The 22,597-nt window shown below is 37.4% G+C and overlaps 1 protein-coding gene across 2 annotated transcripts in view; it reads right to left on the bottom strand.

Moving 5' to 3' along the window:
• Positions 1-554: 554 nt before the first annotated feature.
• Positions 555-22,597, bottom strand: part of cbl (Cbl proto-oncogene, E3 ubiquitin protein ligase) — a 97,334-nt gene continuing 75,291 nt past the window's right edge. Inside the window, exons 10-16 of one of the 2 annotated variants that reach the window (XM_078426823.1) lie at positions 18,296-18,427; positions 16,820-17,200; positions 15,200-15,294; positions 14,560-14,721; positions 14,097-14,191; positions 13,361-13,558; positions 555-11,159 (exon numbers count right to left, since the gene is read on the bottom strand). In XM_078426823.1, coding sequence (XP_078282949.1) covers positions 10,891-11,159; positions 13,361-13,558; positions 14,097-14,191; positions 14,560-14,721; positions 15,200-15,294; positions 16,820-17,200; positions 18,296-18,427 — 1,332 coding nt within the window. In that variant the 3' untranslated portion in view covers positions 555-10,890. The remainder of the gene's footprint in view (positions 11,160-13,360; positions 13,559-14,096; positions 14,192-14,559; positions 14,722-15,199; positions 15,295-16,819; positions 17,201-18,295; positions 18,428-22,597) is intronic. The other variant, XM_078426824.1, reaches the window with a different exon arrangement.

The following is a 22,597-nucleotide window of genomic DNA, read 5'->3' as shown; positions in this document are numbered from 1 at the left end:
CTTGTAATTATCAATAAAGGACCCCAGAGGCTATGTCCAAGGAGTTGCATATATTAGAGTTTAGGAGAAATAAGGGATTTGGTACTTGAGTGAATTTAGTGATAAATACATCGATGAGTGATAAAAACAGAAAAAAGATGAGGTTGCAGGTTAAAAAAATCTATTAGACAAGAGAGAAGTAGATCTTGTCTTTAAGTGAGAGAAATTGTTGATTCAAAATTATACTGGGTAAAGACATGGATAGGAAAGGTTTAGAAGGATATGGACCACATGCAGGCAGGTGGGATGACTGTAGATGGGACATCTTGGTCACATGAGTATGACCAAGTTGAGTTGAAGGGTCTATTTCTATGCTGTATGACTCCATGCCTCTTTATAAAGACATTTGGAAGTAACAGGTAAAGAATTAGCCAACAAATGGAACGTTCATGTAAGCGAACTCTATTTTATCAGTTGTTGATTTTGATGTTCTTGATTTGTTTCCCCCCCATCCCTTCCATTATTTATATCCCTCGATAAAAAAAACAGCAAACAAATGTGATTTCAGTACATATTTAATACAATTTTTCACAATAGCACTTTCCATTTATCATTTCTTAAAACACTTACCAACAGTCAGAGAGCACTTAAATGAATATAAATTAATTGCACAGAACTTTCCAAATCTGCAATGAGGTTAGGAGTTTAAAAAAATTACATATTGCAAGCACAAAAACCCTGAACAAAGTGAAAGATCGTCCTACATCAGTGCAGAATTAAAAAAAATTAATCTCAGGAGACGGACACATTGCTCAAAACAGACACCGAGACTGACCAGTGTGGGCTTAATGGTGAGACTTAACTTCCAACATATCAAAAGTGTTGGAGTCATCTCTCACAGTAGCATTTTCACCAAAATTAAAATCTTAAGGTTACAGTATTTAAGAAAAATACCATGACTTAAACGTCCTTCCGTTCTGTACATTTCTACATTTATAACATTGAACATACGAAATTTACATAATTTGTTTTCTCAGAGGCTATGAGGCAAAGCAAGTGCATATTTGGAAAGTTGTTGAGTACTCAAATGGGGTAATATTGAGAGCCATTCAGAAACAAGTTAGCTTTGGGTAGCTCCGTGCTAAGGTTATGTGTGGCTATGCTGTCTCCACAACATTTGTCTCCGACATTTATCTTCAACACCAAGCTAGCAAACTACAGCAGGCAAATATCGGATCCAACATAATGGCAAAATTAGACTGGGGCATTCAAAAAAAAGAAGTGATACTCAATTTGCGAAGTCTCCCAATTATTCAGGTCCTCACATCTCATACAAAGCAGTCCCATATTCAATTTGGAGGAAACAGTAATGCTACAAATAAATTCAAACCTGAGCCCCCCATTTTCCATTTATTTTTGTGGATCTCAGTTCAATAATTCTTAGAAGGAATTATTCTGTTCTTACATGTTGTGTAGAATTGTTCATTCATTACAAGAGTTCCCCAATGAAAGATTAGATGTCATTTATTGCTTAAAAATAGTCAACTATTTGATCGATTTGGCTGTCGGTAGCAGGTTCATCTTCGAGCTAGCTATGGATGTTCACCCCGTACAAGTGGCCAGAGCACATACACAAAGATGAAGCTCCAATACAGTAGTGAGGACCTGTTGCATTCTAGGCCCCAATGAAATGAAGCCTGTTTGCTCACTAAGATGGATGTTAATAATCTCACTACACCCCTCAAGAATCAAAGATTTGATCCATTTTCCAGATTTCTTTCTCAACTAAAACCACAACAAATGGCCATTCATTTCATTGCAATTTGTGGATTCTTGTGTACAAAGCACTTGAGTTTTTCAATGTACCTCAGTACACGTGACAATAAACTAAACTGAAATGAATCTGAGTTTAGTTTGTCACTTGTACCACCGAGGTGCAGTGAAAAGCTTTTGATGCGTCCTAACCAGTTAGTGGAAAGACAATACATTACAATCGAGCCATCCAGTGTACAGAAATACTTTGTATTTACCTACTTAACAGTCAGTGTACTTAAAAGTAAAACACCAAATGAAGTATAGACATACAAGGAGCTATATTATCCATGCCTTTTTTGCTTCCTGAGCATATCTCTACAAAGTGCTTCTGCACTAGAGACATCCACTGACATCAATAGTGAGCCCAAAAATGTTTGCACTATCACTGTGAATCAAAACCTACCAAAAGTTGCAGATCATTCAGTGCCATTCCTGTGGACAGATTGTTCCTTTTTTCAACTAAATGATTTAAAATGGATTAGAAAGCTTGACGTAAATAATCTGAATCATATGCCCTGATACTCTGAAACATTTCGGTGTCACATCCATCATGGACACAATGAGCCTCGTTGTTGCTTAGGAGGGCTACCAAAGATTGGAACCATCAGACATCGCACTGATTAAATGTAACTGTCTGAAATCCCGAGGAAAGAACTAAATATCGGATGTTACAGAAAAATAATAAACAGTGTACAAATAAACATGTTCCCTTAGTCAAAATGTAATCCTATTTTTACAGAGGAAGAGTGCACGAGGCTAGGCAAAGGCAAAACTATAAAAGCAGGCTGTGGATAAAAAAAATAGGAAGCATGTTGCCACAAGAGATTTAGACGAAAAAGGGCTTAAATAGTATTTTTTTTTAATTTTCTGTATTGCAAAAATGACCCTGATCTGAAAATATAATGCAATATTAGCTGAACACCTGCCAATCAATGTCAGAACAAGAATTATTAACTGAAGAAATCTCAAGCCTTAATTTCAATACAACCTCATAATTAGAAAATTATGTGTTGTGAAAACAGATGTTGAGTTTGTAAACCTGGTGAGTGAATCAAGTCTACATTTTGAACTGCATAAAACAATACAAACAGAACTAGAGCTTATATTCCATTCTTAAAGCTGCAGCTGGTGGTCAGCTGTGTGACTACAAAGGGAGACAGCGACACCTTTCACAACATGTTGCAGATATCACTACATTACTTTTATCTCTCAAAAACTCAGGTCTGCTTCAAACGCAAAATCCCTCCCAAATTACAATTAATTACAAATGCAATGTGCCTAGAATTTTTAGGAATGGATTTTCGTGGATTTTAAATTCGGAATATGACAGTCAAATCTATATTTAACAAAATGCACAGCTTTCAGACAAAATGATTAATTGTGTCTTTTTTTTTTTTAAAAGGTTCTACAGAAGTTCGGTTGCCAGACATGATGTCTTGACACCATGATGGCTGACAGATTAGATTCAGTAAATGGAACCAAGAGACTAAAGAAGATGATAGGCCTGTGTGTGGCCACGTTGCATAAACCCAGTGTTTGAGTTAGAGCGCCTTATCTCAATCCTTATGGCCGATCACTAGCTTTATGATGCAATATTATCTATGGATAGATTGCTATTTGCTTTCCCATAAAAATTAATAAACAATTCTTCTGGTTAAATCTGTCAATTATACAATTCTTTTAAATATTAAATTTTCATATTTATTTAGTTGATTATTTAAAACATATTTTCAAGAACAAATAGTTATTGAATAAGCAATGAATATTAATTTAAATAAGCTCCAGCATACAATGCACTCCAAGCCACAAAAGACAACATTTTTCTTGACACTCTTTGCAGCCGGTGAAAGCACTAATGAATTGGTATGTTTAATTTCTGCCTTGTGTCCCACTTGACTGAATTCCTAAATGAGATGGAGCAACATTAAACAGAAATTGCTCACCCAGATTCTTAAGATAGACACAAAGTGCTGGAGTAACTCAGCAGGTCAGGAGCATCTCTGGAGAAAGAAGGGTGGGTGATGTTTTGGGTTGGAACGCTTTTTCAGACTGTCAGATTCCTATTCATGTTGAAATTAAAATCATCACTAATGCACCGATAATACTGTCCCACCTCCCTGAATGTATTAAGGGATGGACCCATTACATAGGTCAGTGGAACAATGCAATGTGCTCCATCCTCAACTGCTCAGTGTCATGCTGTGATCAGGTTTCTGCCTCAATGTGAAATTATCTATCCTTTTAGGGCTTAGCGTGCTCCCATTTAATTTATCACCTCATGTGGCCAAAAAGTGAAGTATTGCCTGAAGAATTGGAGTGGTGGGGAAAAAAGAAATATAAATGCCACACAACTTGCAGTATTCCAAAAAGAAAATTCAAGCATAACTGAGGGGGAGAATATTAAGATTTTTAAACAACTTATCATTAAATTAAAAGCATGACAAACATTTTGTGTTTGCTGCTGAAGTCTTCAAATTAATTCCATAATAGAAAATATCAAAGACACAAGCCTTCTTTGCACCTCAGGAGGCTACAAATCAACAAACCTTCCTTTTTGGGGAAAGTGAATCAAAAATTGCACATCACTGCCCTGCAAATCTTCCTGGAGAGCACAATATTTGGCACAATGTTCTGAAGGCTATTATTTATCTCACGAGTTGCACACAACCTGGCAAACGAAAACTGTATCACTTTGGTTAATAATTTAATTAAAATTATTTTTGCATATTATTCAATTACAGCCACACAAGTACAACATTCACAATTTTCTAACAATTTTTCAGGCGAATGAGAAGTTTGAATATTAATTCTAGTTATTTACCAATAATTATAAATGACATTAACGGAAAACAAGTTAAACTAATGTAAAATGGTGCAACCAACATTACAACAAGCTATAAGTCACAACTTACGGTTACATATTCAGATATAATAACAAAACCACTGATTTAACCACTGCCATTTCCTATCTGTAGCTCAATATAACAGCAACTCCTTCAGTAAGATATACCTGGTATTCTTTGGAGTCACAAGCTGCCCATTATACTACGCAACATACATGCAATCTTCAACTGGAAACTACTACCAACTATCTATTTAGAAAGATGAACTGGGTTAAAAATTACGAGATGACCAGGCCATAAAAAAATAAGTACATTTTTCTTATACTATCCGTTTCATCATACAGACACATTCATCCAGTGTTCAGCCCTACCCGACATCACATATTGGGACCATAAGTTTTGTTCAGAAAATAGATAAGTGAATCATAACCAACTTTCCATTCCCAACTATAAACATAATTGTCTGCATTCAACAAGATAAATATTACTCTTTAAGTTTTGAAAACGTTACGGCAGCAAATTAGACACATTGTAACTCCAAGGGAAAACAAGTTCATCCCCACAAGAAAATCTTCAACCTTGCAAATGGAGTGAAAGGTAAGGTTAATCATTTAGAATTCAGAATTATTCCGGTAGAAGTGTATATAGTTTCATTGTCTTTCTATTAGTGACAATAGTAGGAGAGCTGTTAAAAGTGAGAACAAGACCAAAAATGCTGACCATAGTAGAGATAGGATTTTTACATTTTTGGAGGGTCAGCCTAAAGATAGCTTTGATCGTTTAAGTGGGGATTTTAAGGTTTCGGGAGACGGGAAATAGTAGGGCAACTGAGATTTGTGAGAGGAAGATTCACTTGGATGTTGCCTGGATTAGTGAGTATTAGACACAAGGAGAGGTTGGCTTAACTTGGTTTGTTTTCTACCTAGATCTTTGGAGGTTGGGGGTTGACCTGACAAGTATATCTAATTATGAGAGGTATAGATATTGTAGATAGTCTTTTTTCCCAGGACATACTAGAGGCCTAAGATAGTTTAAATGCGAGAGGGAGATATACGTGCAAGTCTTTTTTTACACAGAGTGGTAGGTGCCTGGAATGTGCTGCCAAGGGAAGTAGTAACAGATATGATAGGAATGTTTAAGAAGCATTTTGACAAGCACATGAACAGGCACTTAGGCACATGTACAGGAATGGAGGGATGTAAACCATGTGCAGGAAGATGGGATTAATCACAATTAATATCATGGTCAGCACACACACCAGGGGCTGAAAAGCTTGTTCCAGTGCTATATAGTTCTATGTCAAGGTCATACCAGGATATCACACTACTAGACTATTACGCCAGAATTGTAATGGAGGGATTTATAGCTTTGCAGTTTCCATACTCTCCCAGTGACTGTGTGGGTTTCGGCCAAATGTTATGATTTCCTCCACAAAATTGTGGTGGCAGGTCAATTGGCTACAGTGCACAAGTGTCAACAGGATTCAAAAGGGAGTGGGATTGGCATGTTGAAGAGAACAAGTTGCAAGTCCATAGGGCAATAAAGAGGAAGGGGATTGCTCTGTTGGGAGCCAGCATGGCCCAGAAGACCTCAATCACCTCTTCCTGTGCCATAGCACGTAAAAATTATATTTCAGGGTATAGAATTTGCTGTTTTACTGAAAATAGTGTGCATTCAATGAAACCGATCCCAGAATGTTTTATTGCTACCAAAATAAAACCTTTCAAGTATTTACAATACTATCCTGGCAATTTTTTTAGATTTCAAAGAAATTCATTGTTAATACGATAAAAATTCAAAACTGGGACTGAAGCTCAGAGATCTCAAAGAGAAGGGATCAATGAGATTTATTTCAGATAGTGTCAATCTATATCCAGGTGATGTGTATCAATAGAGAAAACATTTGTCTATGCATGTGGGAACTTGTTCAGAAAAAGGAAAGGTATGAAAAAAGGACACAAATTGCTGGAGTGACTCAATGGGTCAGGTTGCATCTCTGAGTAACATGGATAGGTGACATTTCAGGTCAGGATCCTTCTTCAGACAGATCTGAAGGATTTCATTTAGGGATGCACAGAATGGAATAGGACGAGATGAAGGCTTGTGTGGAGCTAATAATGATGGTTCAAGTATTCAAGCCCCACACTTGGGTATCTGTAACACTGCAGATGTATGCACACAATTTCTTTGGAGAAGGCAGGGCAAGCTAAAGTATCTGTTTAAAAAATAGAAGGGGCCTTGACTTTATTAATAGAGTAATTAAAAACAAGTTATGGATGAAATTTATGCCAAAACTATACAACAAACCCAGTACAAGTTCAAATCTGAACACCAAACTTTCAACAAGGTGGGGGCCTTGGACAGGATGCACAGCTTTACTATAATGTCTTTTGAGCCTAGTAACTTCAGGTATGTAAAGGTACAGGAAAATTCTGGTTAAGGTAGGTTCCAGGTCTGGTAACAGTTCCTCAAAGTCATCAGTATCCTTGAAGGAACAAAGGAAGGAACCGACATTCCTAACTGTGGACTTTGTTTTTAGGTGACTGAAGAACCAGATAATGTAACAAAGCTTTTTTTTAAACAAACACCATCTGCTACAATTTGAAATTTAGGTAGTTCTGCTATAAGGCGGTAGTTGCATTCCTAAGAAAACTTACGTTATAGAAAACTGCTTTATAAAAACAATTGTGTCAATGGAGAAAAAGGTGTAAAGGGTTAGAGCGTTTCAGACTCGCAATAACAAAGTTGTTTTTCCTGCAGGATTTTGAAGCATAAAATCTTTTGAAAAGTTACAAGTTTATTTTTGTTGCAAGCTAAGAATAAAGGCTGTATGTTACATCATTTAATCAATGTACAAGTATCAATGGCTGTATGTTACATCATTTAATCAATGTACAAGTATCAATAGAAGCGATGAATTATAAATGTCAATTGTCACCTGTGGTGAAAGTGAGAGACTGTGTTCTTGTTAGACAATGGTGTTTGATTACTGCTGGGTGGTTGTTCATTTCCCGACTATTTTTTTTTGCAAGATAACATGTTTTCTGCTCGAGTAACTTTTATGTGGCTCTCTAGTTCTCAACTGAAAGATGTTATAACCCTTTCAGCCTGTTTAAAATGAATTGTGTTCCCCAATTCATCAATCACATTATATCCAATTTGCAGAATGCAATAATGCGGTCTCGAGGAACTACATGTACACTGCCATAGTGGGTGGTTGAAACAGGTTTAAAGGTAGTATTACAAATTGAATTAAATAAATAACCAAAACAATATAGGGGAAAGAACAGACGAGTGGAATTGATAGGATCAATCTTCCAAAGCATTGGCATCATTGTATGATCAGAATATTCTATGCTACTGTAAAATGATCCTCATTAGATAAAATAAAAATTAAATACGTTGAAAACCACTGACAACTCATGGAATTCCTGAAACTGCAACCTTGCCTTTCCATTAAAGATATGTGAATGGGATGCACAATTTACTGGAAACACACCATGCATCGGAAATGTTGATCACAGCAGATTCCTTCTTTATCAAATTAATTTATGGAAGATACTAAAGAGATTTTCTATGTAAAGTATGAAAATGCTAAACTGCAAACTATTGTATGAAGTGAATGACCAGATGACCCACTATTTTGCAAGAACAGTAGGGTACAAATCACACATGCTCACAGAGCTTGCCAGAACTGGAGTAGGAGGAGAGCATGTGGGGGATTGGGGTCAGAAGTGAAGGGGACAACCCAAGACCATTAGCGTTTCCAGCAGTTAAGCTATGCTACTTCATAGCAGCAATCTTCTAAATTTAAAATAAAATAAACTGCAGATTCTGGAAATCTAAAACTAAAAATAAATTTCCGGGTTAGTCAACAGGTCAGGCAGCATCTGAGAAATAGAGAAATAGAGTTAACATTTGATAATCTTTCATCTGAACCTCTGTGAATTTGATTGAACATGGTACACCAGGAATCTATTCTTATTAGCTTACACTACTCCAAAGTTGGAAGATGAGGGAACAAGAGCATTCAAGACCTTAAATGACGACATGCCCTTTTTCACACAATTATTTACGACTAGTGTTAAATTTATCACACAATTTTATGATAACTTTCTTGACACATCAGGCTAAATTATGCCTAATTTGTTAAGCACAACAGTAGGGTAAAATTACATTTATCATTACCTCAAACAGTAATTTTATACGAGTAAGAAATATCACTTGTACACCAGCAGAACTGTCATTACATAGTTGCTTTTAAAATCTTGATTTGTTAGGTTTTGAAATAAAAGCACACTTTTTTCACCATCTCTACATTTGATCAAAAATAATGCTAAAAGTATACAAGACAAAGTTGGCCTCCGACATTTGAGCAAACCCAGTTATCAGGAAGTACAGAACTGCACATTGGACTCAATATTGCCCAAATCAACTTGCACAGAACAGGAACAAATAGACTAATAGAACAAATAGAAATTAACTGAAGATGAAGCTGCGCTTAATCCAATTGACCACGTTTTGCCTTCAATGTTTCACTTTCCTCTCAAATGATACTGACACTTACAGTAACTTATAAAGTTAGGCTATTGTACTATGATCGGTTACAGATCTACTGTGACCATTGCTGTTCCTGTGAAATCTTAATGTAGACAATTTTCAATCCAACATAAGACATTTTCAATGTGTTTTTTTCTAAATCAGTTCAAATCACAATTCAGTGCAAAAACATTAACTCATTTCCTAAGAACAGCTACGCAGCAGGAGGTACAAGTATTTATTTTTTTATTGGAAACTGAATGTGCCAAAAATAAAAACTTAGATGCTGGAAATGTGAAATAAAAATAGTTTTAAAAAATCCTGGAAATACTCAGCCGATCAGGCAACATCTATGGCGAAAGAAAGAACATTCACATGGGAAAAATATAAATTATAAGTTTCGTCAAAACGAAGAACTCTGATAAGAGCTTCCCTACATAAAACTCTGCTCCTCTCTTCATTGATGCTGCCTTATCGGTTGAGTATTACCAGGATATGTGGTTTGCAAGTCCAATATGTCATGTTATAAGGGCATGATTAATGTACGAGAATAACTTAAGGGTCAAGCTGCAATTTTTCAATCCTGACTTTCCTCGTGTACTTGTCATTGAATGCACTGTGATGCCTTAGGCTATAAACCAACTATTGTTGAAAGCAATGAAGGGTCCTTCCTTGGTAAACCAGGAATGATTCAAAGGTTAGCGGTACATAAAAGAAAAACTGCCCTAAAATCTACCCCGTGGAGTGGTCACTTTGCAGCAAATTGCATCTTCAATTTTTAACTTTTACATTCAAGTCACATTTTATGCACAAGTATTTCAAAAGGGGATAATAGAAATCACAAGTGCACCCTTCTTGACACCACAGATTTAACTAACTGCTGAAGGACTTTGCACCATTGACTATGACTTTCCTTTTTTGAACCTATATGATTTGGAAGTCAATTATCATATTCAAGTTACTGCATAAAAACAATTTGTTAATTACATTTTGCTTCGTGCAAACGACATGTTGGTACAAAAATAGACCCCCTTTTTTCTGAATGGCAGGCTGATACAAGTGCTAACCTAGGACCACAACAATAATTGCACATCTCAGCAGCAAGCATTTACCAGCAACAGCAAATAGATGCCCATTTTAAAGCTCATTACTCTGGTACCATGACTTCTGGATCCCAACTATTATAGCACTTTAAACTTAATTTACACAAAGCGTGCACAGGTAGAGAAGGGCTTGTTACAGCATAGAATAAGTCTTTCAATATCATACATTCCATACTTCAAATTTGTGCTACAGTTTGTGGGAAAGTAGTGACATGCATGCAGGATGTGCATTTGCTTGTAGAATTTAAGGGAATTCACATTATAGTCAAAATATTTATTGTAATCAGACAAGAATGAACCAATTGAAATCATTTTTTAATGGATTGTAACACTTCTTGCTAAATGATTACTGCCCTTAAGAATGTAACTTTGTCAAGGTCAAGTATCTTATGATACTTTCAAATATAAACTTTATTTAAAAAAGCCCACAGTTGGAATGGAAACAAGGCAGGGAGCTACCGTCCTTCAGTGTATCAGTAATTGCACAGACCTGATTATTCAAATTGATGAGGTGGCAGGGTTACATGAGGCATGGTGTCACTCAAGCCGAAACTCAGATTAGACACAACCCGTGAGCGCTGACTTGCCAGAGTCAGTGTCCTGAAGGGTGGTTACGTCACGATATGTGCAGGGGAAGGAACAGACACAAACTCACGAAGAATATTTTTTGCCATTTCCACGTTATTTTGTGCAATAAGCAATGCCTTTTGTATATCCTGATACGAGTAGCCCTGGCTCAAGAGGCTGTTGATCTCAGCTGACAAAGTCTGCTGTTGCTGCAGCAACATGTTACAGCTGTTTGATCGATTAGGACTGAATTTACGCTCAGAGTTGATTCTGCGAGGTAAAGGTTTGGGAGGTCTTTCAGGCGCAGATGAATCTGTGGAAATTTAAATAATAAAAGTTAAGAGACACAATCATCTGAGATTTTCATATGTAAAAATCCTCAAATTATTTTATGCTCTTGAGAATCACCAATTCATACGGGTTTAAAGGCAGTAACTATATCAGGTAGGAATCAAAATTCTACACATCAAATGTGCATCCCCCCCCCAAGATATTCAATTTAGATATTTATCCTTGAGTTATAAAAGTAATCTTATTTTTCGAGAGGTGGCTATTGCTAGAGTTCAGCTTAACACACAACCACCAATGCTATAAGACGCTGCAGGGGCATTTCTCATCTATTAACCAGAGTTGGGAGACTACTCATTCAATACAGACTAATGACTGTCCAGTACACTTATCCCTTCCACTGTCCCAGTTTGACATTAGCTAACTCAGCATATACTGGGGAATGAATGTGCAACTTTCCAAGTCAATGATCATAAGCAAGTATTAAAGACTTGCTTCCTTAAAAGGAAACTAAAGCAAGTTTGAAGGAACTAGAATTAACTCCAAGATTCTCAGTATTTGTAATTTTATATGAACTCAATTAGCATTATGAAAAGGCTAAGGATTCCTTATTGCTATACCCATTACAAAATTAAATCTAACTAATTCCCAAATTTAAATAAATTTAAGAAAAGATGAATTCATTTAAATAAAAACCATCTCTCCCTTCAACAGTTTTCTAAAAAGTCCATCTATTCAAAGCTTGCACACTGCTCTTGGCACTTTGGCTAATCTGGCACTTTTGAGACATACAAAAGAAACATTAACTATTTTTTAACCTCCAACTTCATGTCTTGTCATTAACCTTGATATTATGATGATACCGTGCATTAATACTTTTTTTCTTTCTTGCTTCACTTAAGTTGCCATAATATTATTACTTCATTACTTTTAATTCATTATGTTATTTCTTACACTGCTCTTCCACCCTATCTCCTCAATGTGTCAAAATCAAAACATTTTAGTTTCCAATTCTAATTCAAGCATTCACAAAACCTTAACAAATAGTACCATCTCCTTTCATGCTACAATCTACAGACTTTATAATATCTCGGTGCTATTGATTATTCAACCTTTAAAATGTAGTCGTCCTGTGCTGCGTATGCATGGCGATTCATCTGGGCTTCTCAATTAAAAAACAAACGATGACACAAAAGTCAAAGCATGGCAACAGACTCAAAATTAGATGGGATGTGATGGAAAAAGTATGGGGACGTGTTAAATCTTCTGTGGTTGCACGGGAAATTACCCAGGGAGGGGGTGATTTGGGTGGGAAGGGATGTGAGCTAAGGTTTTGCAGAGGGAGCGGTTTCTGCAGAAGGTGGAAAGAGATAGGGATGGGAAGATGTGACTGGTTGTGGGATCATGTTGGAGATGGTGGAAATGTTGGAGGATTATGTGTTGGATGCAAAGACTGGTGGGGTGAAAGGTGAAGATCAGGGGAACTCTATCCTTGTTCTGTCTGGGGGGAGGGGGAGCGAGAGCAGAACTGTGGGATACAGAGTAGGCGTGGATGATGGATCCATCTATGACCGCAGTGAGGAAGCCACTTTTACTCAAAAAAGGACATCTCAGATATCCTAGAATGGAAAGTCTCATCATGAGAATAGATTTGGCAGAGAAATTGTGAGAAGGGAATAGCATCTTTGCAGGAGGCTGGGCAGAAGGAGGTGTAGTCCACGTAACCGTGAGAGTTTGCAGTAGACGATGGTTTGTGCCCTGTGATACAGACAAAGATCAAGAATGGGGAGGGAGGGGTCAGAGATAGTCCAAGTGAATATGAGGGCAGGGTGGAAGCTAGTGATAAAGTTAATGAAATCAACAAGTTATGGATGGGTGAGGACGCAGTCACAATGCAGTCATAATGTAGCAGAAAAAGACTTGGACATTAGTATGCTGTTTGAAAATCTAGGGATCCCGACTAACCGGAAATCTAACGGAATTAATCACATTAATGCTGTGCTGATTGGAGCATGATTTTCTGTGGTAACTGCCTCATATTCCTATGACTATAAAGCTTTCCTCCACTTATACTGAATTTCCTATTGTATGTGCAGTTACACCACTCAAGAAGATGTATACCCTCTGGATAAAACGCCCAAACCAGATTTTAAGGGTAACTGCATGAACCACAATTGACAGCATGATTAGTGACATTGACTTTCAAAACGAATTTGATCGTCTCACCTCCTGCATGTGCATTGGGGTCAGGTAGATTCTGTTCAGCAGGTGCACTGGCAAATGCTGAAGTGGTATAAGATATGTCGGAGAGTGTGCGGCGAGCTGGAGGAAGTGGTACAGGTGGTTTGGGAAAATCATATGCATCTTCCTCACCTTCACTCTCATCTCGTTCAGCCCCATCAGTGATGGCAGAATCACCATTGTCTACAAAAATGTAACAACTTAATGAATGACATAACAAAATAATTTTGAGAATGATAAACGTAGCCGTGTTGAAGCAAAATTATAAAATGAGAGATGCTGCCATATCTGAAATGAAAACAGTAAATACTGGAAATTCTCAGCAGGTCAGAATACCTTTCTGGAAACAACATTTCAGGCTGTAAATTTTTAATTACAACTGGGAAAGAAAACAAGTTAGTTTTAAACTTCAGAGAAGGTGGTGGGTGGTTTAACAGGGCATAGGGATTATGTCTGAGAAGACAATACCTCAGTTCATGAGTTGTGGAGGTCATCTGGTTAACAGGTTAGTGGGGGCAATTAGAGGGGGGGAAATGAAACAAGAGCAATATGTTGAAGCAGTTAGAAAGAGAGCAAGGCAATGGAATATGGAAAGGTTTAAAATGTAAGGATGGATGACTTCCCCAAAAGGCCGTGTGAGTGGAAAGAGAAAAATCATACACGCCTCCTAACCTGCTGGGCAATTCTAGTATTTCTATTTTTATAGGTAGAAGCACCTTACCTGACATAATGTGTGGCAAATCTACATTTGCGGCCAGAGATGATGAAAACATCGACTCACACATCAGTCTCAATGGATCAGATTCAGTCAAAGTTCTAATTAAAACATAGGAAGACATATTAATAGCAATAAGTAAAAATAATTGGTTTCTCTGCTAATGTTTTTCAGTTAGTTCACCAAGCCCCCAGTTGAGAAACTCAATACAAAAACATTTCAGTAGGCGAGGACAGAGAAACTTCAGGAGGCACCCATGTATTTACATTCAGTGTCGTCCTGTAGAAGTCTACTTAACCACACCTTTTGTGACCAATTACAAATACATTCTAACAGAAGGCTGTTTTGCGTTACCTACTGCCACAGAATAACCCAACTGTGATCAGTTTGAAACCGGCTCCCATTAGTATCATACATCTACCAGTCTAGGTAATTAAATAAAAATATACTTGAAGCATAATTTTCTTACTCTGCGTGGTGGCTGCTCTGTGTTTGCAGCGGAAGTCTGGAATCTAAGGAGGAGGTGGCGCAGAGAGGAGCATGCACAGGCAATGAAGATGGGGTCATGTAATCAATATCCTCATCACTGCTCTGTGAGGGTTCCTCTGATGTAAATGGTTTTGGCAGGGGTCTGAAAGCAAAGATGAGCTTAAAATAGTTTCAAGATGTCCTGTTCTACTTGTACAAAATTATGCACAATATCAACATAATCCATATAAATTCTAAATTCTACCATTAAATCATGACAGCAGTTTGCTGCTGCTTATTAAACATTTTCAGAAGTGCGTGTTAAAATATACAAATGCAGTAAACAAAACATAATAATGTATTAAATATAGAGAATTGCACAGATTCATCTGTACTGATATATCAATCAAGTCAGATTGTGTATTAATATGTCGGGGACAGTTTAAAGTGTTTATTTCTTTTCAAGACATGCAAAGTAACATTAACATCTGCAGAAAAATAATAAAGGCTACATAAGAGAAGTAATATCATTATGCAAAAGGTCATCGATGCATCAAAACAAGTTTTCACTTCTCTATAAACAATTTATACAAGTACTGCAAACCATAAAGAAACATACGGCATTGTAAGGCTGTAATTACCGTGTAGCAAGAGAGTAAATAGCATTCGCTGATGCAGAGGGTTTCACTTTGGAGCTGTCGTGCTCTAAATCATCATTCATGGCCCCACTGAAAGCCTGGAATAATTACAAGATAACTGTGATTGGGTGTATAGAAGGCAGATTGGAAATATTGGACTGTATTTTGTACAAAAAATTAAATGAGATAACTTGGCCACTTCCATTTAAAATTGAACATGGGTTTGTGGCTTTTGCTTAATTGGTGATGAATTACCATTAAAGTAACTTGCAAACCTGTGCATTTGGGTTAGTAATCTCATTTCTGCTCTTGCAGGTATTAGCTGAAGATAATTACAGCAAAATCAAATGCAGCTTATTCATCCAAGTTTAAGATGCCTACTGCAGAATCCAATTGTTTTTCAGAGATTCCAGAGTTTAGAGGATGTCATGCCAAATGCTACATATTTCAGAAAGACATTTCTTGAATCACACCTTTCCCGGTATCATCTTGTAAAGTATTTAATTAAAATCTGTTACTATATATAATATTGACCCCTTTCTCACCGTACCACATCAACTTCAGAGGGAGAGCTAGTCAGCTTCTGACTAGAAATTGGATAATTCCGTTTCTGTACTCATGTGTCTGGAAGATCACTCCATACATCTTATTTGTTTATTAGTCTGAATCTACATTCCTTTGTATGACTCAACTTGCACTTGACAATTTTCTAGATCATCTTTTTCACAGATTGCTATGTTGCATTTCTATAAGATTACTTCAAAAATGTGTGTATCAACTTCAGCACTGAAATGTCTCCCTTGTTTTTTGGTAACCATAACAGGAAAGAGTGCTTAAGATGTGGCAAGAGACCATTGATCATGGTTCTCTCCATTCAGCTACCCTAATTCTTGTTGAATACAGTTCTCTATCAGATAAACATAATGAACACCTGGCCTATGGTTTTGTCTAGCTCTCCTAACATCACACATTATTGTAATAATTTGTATAGATATATGCAACACTTTTCCACATAGCTGTGATAAATATTTATCTCCCATTGCAATGCCAATTTCCACATTTTGTTTAATGAAACTTTACATTTTGAGAAACTGCCTTCAACTTCATGGCACATCTCAAGTTAACGTTTCATTAAATTTCAGCTTTTAGCTCCACATCCTAATTTAAACTGTAGCAGTAAAGAATCTTGTAAATACCTTGGCAAAATGTTTATTCAAATCAAAACCCTGTGCACACTACTAGAAACGAAAACCTGTATCTAAGATTCTGGGTATGCTGTTATTTCCAGATTAAAGAACATTTTTTTCCCAGCTGTTATCAGGCAACTGAATGGTCCTCTCATCAGCTAGATTGCTGTCCTGATTGGAGACCTTTAAACTATCTTTAATCAGGTTTTATCTTGCACTAAATGTTGTAACCTTTATCTGTGCACTGTGGACAGCTTGATTGTAATCATGTGTAGTCTTTTTGACTGGATAGCCGCAAACAAAAACCTTTCACTGTTCCTTGGTACACAGGACAATAATAAACTAAATTAAGATGTTGTCTTGAAGAGATCCCACTACCTGGTTATGAACTACCCAACCGTAAAAAAAAATGTAATGACACAGGTGTATTTCTTACCACGACATTGTCAAGCACGAGCGAGCTACTATGCCTAACTGCATCCGTCCTGGTATCTATCTGAGACGTCAATGGTAGAGGCAAAGAGTGTCTGTTGGACAACTCTCTGCCTGTCCACCTATCTCCAAGGTTAAGTGTCTGTGCAGATGCTTTAGTTGCCTGAGGTCGTGAATGCCAAGGTTCTCCAGGTCGGTTAGGTGGTGCAAAAGGCAGCTTATCTCTTGCTGGGAGGTCATTTGGTGTGCTTGGTAAGGGACGCCTCTGCATACGAGATTCTGAGTTTACAGATGGATGTCGCTCAGGTGGTGGAGGTGGAAGATCTCGATGAGATGGAGGAACAGGTAAAGGTTTGTCCTGCTTATGCAAGCCACTCGACGAAGCCTATATGGACAAATAAAACCCTCTGAGTAATTGAACATGTGTTTTATTTACAAGTGCTCAAATACTGTCCAATTTAGGTGTTAAGGAATTTGATAAATCCACTTCAGAATCATAGCACATGCAATCATGATAATGACAAAAAGTGTTCCATTTTAAATTAAATTATTAAATCAAGTGGCAAGATTTATAGCAATTGACAATCAAACACTACAAGATTCTTAGAGATATGGATGGAACAAAGAGAATGTACGGTGCAAAAATGATAGATCAAAGCAGACGATGATCAAGGAAATGTAGGATGCTTCATTGTTGGCTGAAGGGAAGGTGACAACAAGGAATACAAACAGTAAAATTAATCAGGAGGACAGTGAAACTAGTCTGAGAACTCAGGTGGGGGAGGGACTTTTCTGAAATCCTGTTAGAATTAAAAATCCAGAAAACAAATTATCCTTCAGTATAAACATTAATAGATCAATCCACTGCTACGCCCAAATATTGAACACATATTAGATAGGGAAAGGAATGTTAAGCTTCATAAATGAAAAAATACCATCAAGAATGATAAGCTGTATTAGTGATGGAAGAGCTAACATCTGAATAAAGATTTATTGCAGATTGACGAGTCGCCCCAGATACTTCAGCCTCATGTACAGCTGCTAAATTAACAGGAGAAATGGAAATGTTTATACAAGATATGCAGCAGCTTCAATTTCCTCCTAATTTTCCCTCTATTCTCCACAGACATTTATTCTAACAGTGAGTGGCAACGGTCACACATTCGCAAATTGTAATTTAAAGCAGATGTGTCAGTTTTGTATTTTTCATCACCACAAACCAAATGCCCATCGGCCGTTAGAGCTATAGTTTTGACATATACATCCTCACCACAACTTCTTTTATCCAGGTTGATGAAAACTGGCCACTTGACACCGTTACTTAATTTAAAGTGAAACAATGAATGTCATTATCATGCAACTTCATGATAACAATGTGCAATGATTCTGGAATGGATTGATCAAACTTTCTTCACACTTCAAATTGCCAGTATTCTGTTGTCTGCAAAAATGCCATTATCCCAATGAAATAGCTCCTTACCTTAGGTGAAACACAAGGACTAGAAGCACTGGAGACAGTGGGTGATCGATGCTGCAGCAGATCTAAACGAGGAGGAACGGGTGGAAGTGCAGAATTAGGAGCTGGGGCAATGGGAGATGGAGGCCTTTCGATCTGTACGGGACACAAATTGTAATGAACAATTACAAGGAAGATTTAGCAATATCTCTACTGCAAAATCCATTTAATTTAAAATGGCAGTCTTGGTGAATGTTCCACGAGAAATATTTTTTTCCCTGTACAAAAAACCCCCAATCAAATAATTGACCAGGGAATGCTATTCAAGTTCTTTGTATCTAATAGCTAAATGTCCCATCTGGAAGAAAATACATCTGCTGATGCTGGCAGAGATCAGCACCAGACTCAAGGCTGGCAATTGGAAGATGGCAGTAGTTTCTCTCCATCAAAGGTTACCCTGAAAGACTAGATTTTGAAAACTGGCACCCAGCGAGTACTTAAAAAGGGGACACAGAGCAATTCATACTCCAATATCGGAGCAAAGATTAAGCAAAGAACAGGTAAACCATTACAACAAGAAATTCAAAGCAAAACATGAGATATTTTTGTTTGTAATGCCAAACATTTGGGAAAATAAACTATGAATACTTGAAGCCGATAACAGAATCTGTTACATGACATTAGCAGCTAGAAATTCCTTTATGAAGAAGTGCAAACTCCTTATACAGGAAGAATTCTAGTAACTTGATGTTAAGACAAAATTGCTTTTGCACTGTTTAATTTAGTTGAGATACCGCACGCAAACAGGCCCTTCGACCCACCGAGTCTACACCGACCAATGATCCTTACCACATTAGCACTTCCATACACACACTAGGAACAATTTTACATTTACACCAAGCCAATTAACCTTCAAACCTGTAGGTCTTTGGAGAATCTCGGAGAAAACCCACGCAGGTCACAGAGACAACGTACAAACTCCTTACAGACAGCACCCGTAATCAGGATTGACCCAGGATCTCTGGCGTTGTAAGGCAGCAACTCTACCTGCTACTCTACCGTGCCGGCCTCACTGATAGGGCAAAGACTGCAAAAACCACCTTGGTATCATGGGGGATAAGAAACAACGGGTTTGCACTGCCCCAAAATCAGATCATAAAAGCATGTACCTTGACAATAAAGTAAGGAGCTATAGTGTTAAAACTATTTTCTTCTAAAGAAGCATCATTTGTGTTTGCAACTGCTTAGCTTGAGGAGCTGCGTGATTCTAATACCTGCAAAACAACTATGTTTTGAATGAAATGAATGGAATACATTTTACTTTGTTAATGCATTAAGAGTTCTTTGCTCAAGTATAATTAGGAGAACAAACAGTTAATGGTTCTGTTCAGGAAGTACGCAAAACACAATTTCTAAAATTGAATCATATCAGTAAAAAATTTAAGCTTCTGCGACTTTGTTTTCCTTTTGTCAGGAAATAAATATTCAAGTTTTTGATAAGCGTTTCAATGGTGGAAAAACATTTAAGTTCTTTAAAAGATCTCTCCAATGAAAGGTGTGAAAGATTTCTGAATTAACTTTTTTAAAAACAGATCAAGTCCGTTGCATACTTGATTATTTTTATAAAATGGGTTAACAATTACACACTTGTTTCCCATTTCCTGCTGAATGTTGTTAAATAATTTCAATTGAATTGGGATTCGGGTGAGAGTGTGCTATTATGGAAGGATACACCCACAGTTCTTCCTGGAATCAGCCTTTACACTTCCCCCTCAGCAGAAGGCAGCAGTGAACCATTACAGGGCAAAGTCAATTGAGGAAGTTAAAGAAAAAAAGGTAGTTTAGAATCCCAGGAGGTAAGACAACAGGGACGATGAATTACCTAATGTACAATTTAAACTTGACTTTGAAGTACTTCAAAAGAAAATTCAGTTTGTGAACATTTTTAGTAAGATATTATACAAGGGGGTGGGGGGAAGGAAATTACCATGAAGGGAAGGAAAGAGTACTATGAAATTACCATGCATACCTAGGCATAAATAGCATAATTGGGATCAGGATCAAGTTAAGATGTCCATCTGCTCAATTATACAAAAACAAACCTGGAGCATTTGTGTAGAAAACACTGCTCGAGGAAGTATTTCTAATTATGTTATACTTTTGCACTGTAGTTGGCATTGCAACGTATGAAACAATCTGGCCAAGAAATGCTAGGGTCAAGTGTTGAAAGGGCACCAAGGAGAATTCCTGTGTACTGGACTGTAAGGTAACAGAGTTTCTATGAGCAACTAACTGGATAAATCATCAAGCAGAACAGAACTCACATTTGAATAAGAAATATTCCAGTCTTTCGAGGAAATAATTTTACAGTGCTATTGTAGAGCTCAAACGTTTAACTATGACTTGATAGCTGCATAATTTCCACATCGAGATCTCACAAAGTGCACCACAGAACTTTTAAAAGGCAGTGCAAAGCAATAAACATGAAACATCATATTAAAATTGTGCTCTCCAGAGAATATAATTTAAAAAGCACGCAGTCATAATATTCATAGTCCGAACTAAAACAACAAATTGAACTAATATATCAGCACCACAAAGGAACACGTATAAAGAACTGATTTATATAGCCACTAATTCTCCTAGTTAGACAAAATGCTGGAGTAATTCAGCGGGACAAAGTCTCTCAGTTCATTCTACTCAGGCAGTACTACTCAGGCAGTGGCTCTGGATCAAGGGTGACTTGCTTCCTCTCCAATTCTGCAAATCCGGAGGTAACTAATGAGGACAATGTTAGAGCTATAGATCAGGGAAGTGGTACCCAACAGGATGGATGGATGGATAGTTTATGATGTGGGCCACATTACTGTCACTTATGTTGGGCTTGGTGCTCCCAATTCACAGATTTGAGATTCTCAGTGCCAAATACTCCTCTGAGAAATTATGGGCCAAGGTTTTCCAAAAGTTAGAGAGCACATTAAGATTTTTTCCAAGGAGATTTTAATAACATCATTAAAATCTTCACCTCTGTCCAATTGGTTATCATTTCCTGTTACAGAGCTCTGTTTTAGCATTCTGTTATTGGGCATGAGAACAATGTAGGCTACACAATGTAGCTGAATAAACGCAATGAAGACATTAATGCTGGGGGTCATTGATCTGGGATTGTTTAAATTAGATCGCTATTTGGTAATAGGTAATCTGGTAGCAGTTTGCAACTAAATCTTTTGTACTTATAACCATATAACAATTACAGCACGGAAACAGGCCCATTCGGCCCTACCAGTCCACGCCGACCACTTTCTCTGACCTAGTCTCATCTACCTGCTCTCAGACCATAACCCTCCAATCCCCTCCCATCCATATACCTATCCAATTTACTCTTAAATAATAAAATCGAGCCTGCCTCCACCACTTCCACCGGAAGCTCATTCCACACAGCCACCACCCTCTGAGTAAAGAAGTTACCCCTCATGTTACCCCTAAACTTTTGTCCCTTAATTCTGAAGTTATGTCCCCTTGTTGGAATCTTCCCCACTCTCAAAGGGAAAAGCCTACCCACGTCAACTCTGTCCGTCCCTCTTAAAATTTTTAAAACCTCTATCAAGTCCCCCCTCAACCTTCTACGCTCCAAAGAATAAAGACCCAACCTGTTCAACCTCTCTCTGTAGCTTAAGTGCTGAAACCCAGGCAACATTCTAGTAAATCTCCTCTGTACCCTCTCCATTTTGTCAACATCCTTCCTATAATTTGGCAACCAGAACTGCACACCATACTCCAGATTCGGCCTCACCAATGCCCTGTACAATTTCAACATTACATCCCAACTTCTATATTCGATGCTCTGATTTATAAAGGCAAGCATACCAAACGCCTTCTTCACCACCCTATCCACATGAGATTCCACCTTCAGGGAACAATGCACAGTTATTCACAGACCCCTCTGTTCCACTGCATTCCTCAATTCCCTACCATTTACCCTGTACGTCCTATTTTGATTTGTCCTACCAAAATGCAGCACCTCACACTTATCAGCATTAAACTCCATCTGCCATCTTTCAGCCCACCCTTCCAAAAGGCCCAAGTCTCTCTGTAGACTTTGAAAATCTACTTCATTATTAACTACACCACCTATCTTACCAACTTACTGTTGATAAAATGATGTTTAGTTTTCTCAGATAACTAAAGATCACTACTGTTGCGTTTTATGTTTTCCTGCAGGGCCTTGCACAATTTTCTTAACCAGATTGGTGTGTTCAGCAGCAGACAAATAGAAAAGTTATACTTTCCAATTTAAATGAACACTGAAGATAATTAAAGTAGTCT

This window comes from Rhinoraja longicauda, chromosome 32 (genome assembly GCF_053455715.1).
Source record: "Rhinoraja longicauda isolate Sanriku21f chromosome 32, sRhiLon1.1, whole genome shotgun sequence".
Taxonomy (NCBI): Eukaryota; Metazoa; Chordata; class Chondrichthyes; order Rajiformes; family Arhynchobatidae; genus Rhinoraja; species Rhinoraja longicauda.
The sequence above is the reverse complement of the archived record's forward strand: the minus strand, read 5'-3'. Positions and strand labels throughout refer to the sequence as shown.